The sequence below is a fragment of the Bremia lactucae genome (genome assembly GCF_004359215.1).
Source record: "Bremia lactucae strain SF5 chromosome Unknown BlacSF5_NotPlaced_57_SHOA01000015.1_54387bp, whole genome shotgun sequence".
NCBI classification, from domain to species: domain Eukaryota; phylum Oomycota; class Peronosporomycetes; order Peronosporales; family Peronosporaceae; genus Bremia; species Bremia lactucae.
Genome location: NW_027152070.1, coordinates 36875 through 40154, shown reverse-complemented (window position 1 = coordinate 40154; position 3280 = coordinate 36875). Strand labels below are relative to the sequence as shown.

Sequence of the window (3280 nt, the reverse complement as noted above, 5' to 3'; positions counted from 1 at the left end):
CCTGTCGATGGGACAGCATTCGTAAACGATGCTGTCTCCATGTTGTGAGCCATGAGAGATGTTTGGATGGGCAATAATGCCGCATCATCACTCCTCATGAGCTCGTTGTCCGCATCACTACTATGAGCTGACGGCAACGGTGTCGACTCATTGTAGTCGACAATGAGCGACGGATCAACATCCTCACTGTTAAAGGGGGATGGATCCTTGAGCCCTGTTAACGCGACAGCCGCAGTGGTTGTCGCGTTCCGACTAAGGTATTAGACGCGGCCGGCGAGTTAACGCGGCGCGTGCGCTTAGTGTGAGGTTGAGTTGGCGTCTTTGCAGACGACCCACCAACGTGGCCCCTTTTAGGTGGTATCTTGGGCACCGTGTATGAAACACGTGCGCTAGAGTGATCAAGTGAAATAGCAGCGCGTAAAGCTGCTCGCAGTTCCTCTCTCCGCTTTGACGAATTTAAAAATTTAAATTCGTTATGGAAGAGGGGGATGGTGTAGCGGGCTAAAGTTGCCCTAATATTACATAGTCCCCTTTATGTACACTTGCGAACTTAAGGGGATGGAATATTACTAAATATTGGTTATTAGACCCAGCACTCGGGTGTGGTGCACATTTGTGACCAACACTTGTGGATGTGATGCACATGGGTGCAATCACATTAGGAGGGATGACGGCTAGCGTCATCCGTTACGCGAGGTATCTAGAAAGATACGCTCGCAATACATATCAAATGTTATCAGTAGAGATAACATTTTAATTGGTAAACAAAGCTATTTGTATTTAATTATATTAAATATAAAATAGTCTGAAAACTACTTCCTACTTGGAAAGTCTCGACATTCCTCAAGTTAAAGGTGAGTAGAGCAAGTCCGACTTCCCCGTACGAAAAGTTTTTTTTGGTGGTTTGGAAGCTGAAGACCTTATAGATGAAAATGGTCTGCTGAGAGATGGCTTCAATTACTCACAGCACATGAAGGAAATGGGACAGGATAAATTTACTCGGCTACGAGCCGCTTTGATGCTGGCGAGGAGGCCTGTACGCTGTCGAGAAAAGTTGATTCTACAGAAGGCGCACTACCCAGTATCGATGAGGAAGATCGAATGATCGATTTCATTACGCCGACCACGAATGTCATGGATGAGGACCTGAGGGAAGCACTTGTGGAACGACGAGGCTTTTGAAGAGTTGGATGATATTTTCGTGAATCAAGTGGCTGAGGAGAGCGTGGGTCAAAGAGACGTCGATGGTTCGACAATGACGCATATCCTCCTTCTCGTATAAGTAGGTCCTGTCGTAGCACAGGCAATAACACAGGTGAAGGCATTATAGTATTTTATTCGGCATCTTGCAACAAGCTCTTGATGTCGACGGGTGGACAATTTACGTGTACGGTTAAGAAGCCAATACACTATGGGCTCGACTAGCGAGCGCAGGCTCAGCTCTGAGTCAAATTCGGGTCTCTACAGCATTAATGGGTCATGGGATCATTTGGACGAGCAGCTTTAATTGGGAAGCCTTTGTTTGATACCAATGTTGTAACGTGGTGTATCGTTACATGAAATTAAAACTTAAAGGTTGTTAATGAATATATTATTTAAAAAGTAGATAATATTTGCAGGATATTACTTTATATAGTAATATTCAGAATCCTTATCCATAATTAGATATAGACCATTATACCTTTTTATTCCGCAGACTAATCAGCTGTAGGAGTAATCAAAGAGAGAGTTACAGATAAGAGTTCAATTACATGTTTAGTATTAGGTTATAATTAAGTTAGCATTTACAAAGATAGAACAAGAGACACTTAATTATAATAATGCAGTTTTCATTTAACCCTCTTTAAGGTTATTGTCCTAAAGACAAGTCTTCCTCTGCACGTACTAGTGTACGTGAAGTGAGGCACCACTCGCAACTGAAGCAGTGCGAAGTGGACTTGTACTGGAACAGTACAAGTCATAGTGCCCCCGTTACATCTGGTAGCACTTTGTAGTCCGTCCAAAAACCACACTTCCCACATCTAACATGGACATATTAGATGATGGTTTGAATACGCATCACGTTTTCCCTGAAAGCTGATCCTTTCCAAGTGACATGAAAAGGAGTGCGGTTGAACGAATGAGTTCGACCGTAGGAAACGATGCAATTTTGGCAATGCTGTTTAATTTGGACAGAGATGCCCTCCATTCAACCATCGCCAAGTTCATACAACATGAACTTGAATAGACAAAGGAAAAAGTAGCGTTGCTGAATCAGCAATGCTCTCAAAAGTTAGAACTGTTGAGGTTACAAGAGTACAGACCCCAGTACCTGGGATGACGCAAACGCGTCGTCCCGAAACTTCGAAGATTGACATCTCTAAATATAGGGGAGTCGAAGAGGACTCCCTCTTGAGATGGTCTGTCGAGTTGGACGATGCCATAAGGGCACGTCACATCATCGACGAGCAAATGCAAATCGCATTCGCTCAATCAAATCTGGCAGGTCGTGCCAAAACTTGGGCATTGGGCCTTAAGTTGCGCGACCCATACGTCTTTGGGTCCCTAGAGGCTTTTAAAACCCGACTCAAACAGACGTTTGAGCCACCAAGGGCTGAGTTCAGAGCTCGTTCAGAGCTTCTGAAACTCAAGCAAGGCAAGCGTGATGTGCACGCATATGCCCAGCACATACGACTCTCAGCGAGTTGTACTACAAATAACCCAGTTCATGAACACACGTTGATTACGGTGTTCATGCAAGGTCTTACGGATGGTCCCGTACAGACTCACCTGTTCTGCTTGGAACTGGATACGCTTGAAGAAGCAATAACCGTTGCGGAACAGGAGGATTTTGGCTTGAGACAGGCTCAAGCTAGTTCGTCATCATTTCGTCCACCAAGACGACACGAGTTAGGAGGTCCAGAACCCATGGACCTTTCTTACGTCGAAAGCGAGAGACCTCGCTTTTCGAACAATAAGCGATCGCAGAAATGCCATCGCTGCCAAAAATTAGGACACTACGCTAATGAGTGTAGTGCCCCACGCCCAGCACCAAAAGGTACTGAACGTAATTTTGGACCGAATGCCAAAAAGGGCAACGGTCGCGGGTCCGACGTTGTTGCGAAATCGCAACAGCGAAGCGGACCGCCAAAAAACGGTCGGGGTCAGTAGGGGCGCAACGCCCTACTGATCCAGCAACCTCAAGAGAATTTGCAAATCTCTTGACTAAAGTTGCTCCAGACACACAATCATTATGTGTCTCTGCACCTGGTGATGAGGTATCCCTCATCACCTTGAAGTT

The 3280-nt window shown here is 45.3% G+C and overlaps 1 protein-coding gene across 1 annotated transcript; it reads right to left on the bottom strand.

Annotated features, from left to right (window-relative positions):
* Nucleotides 1–995: 995 nt before the first annotated feature.
* On the bottom strand, nucleotides 996–1325 carry CCR75_008723 (uncharacterized protein; the record flags this gene model as incomplete). The annotated part of the gene is made up of 1 exon (XM_067966773.1): nucleotides 996–1325. The coding sequence occupies one exon, from the start codon at nucleotides 1323–1325 to the stop codon at nucleotides 996–998; it is 330 nt and encodes a 109-aa protein (XP_067819178.1).
* Between the last annotated feature and the right edge of the window lie 1955 nt (nucleotides 1326–3280).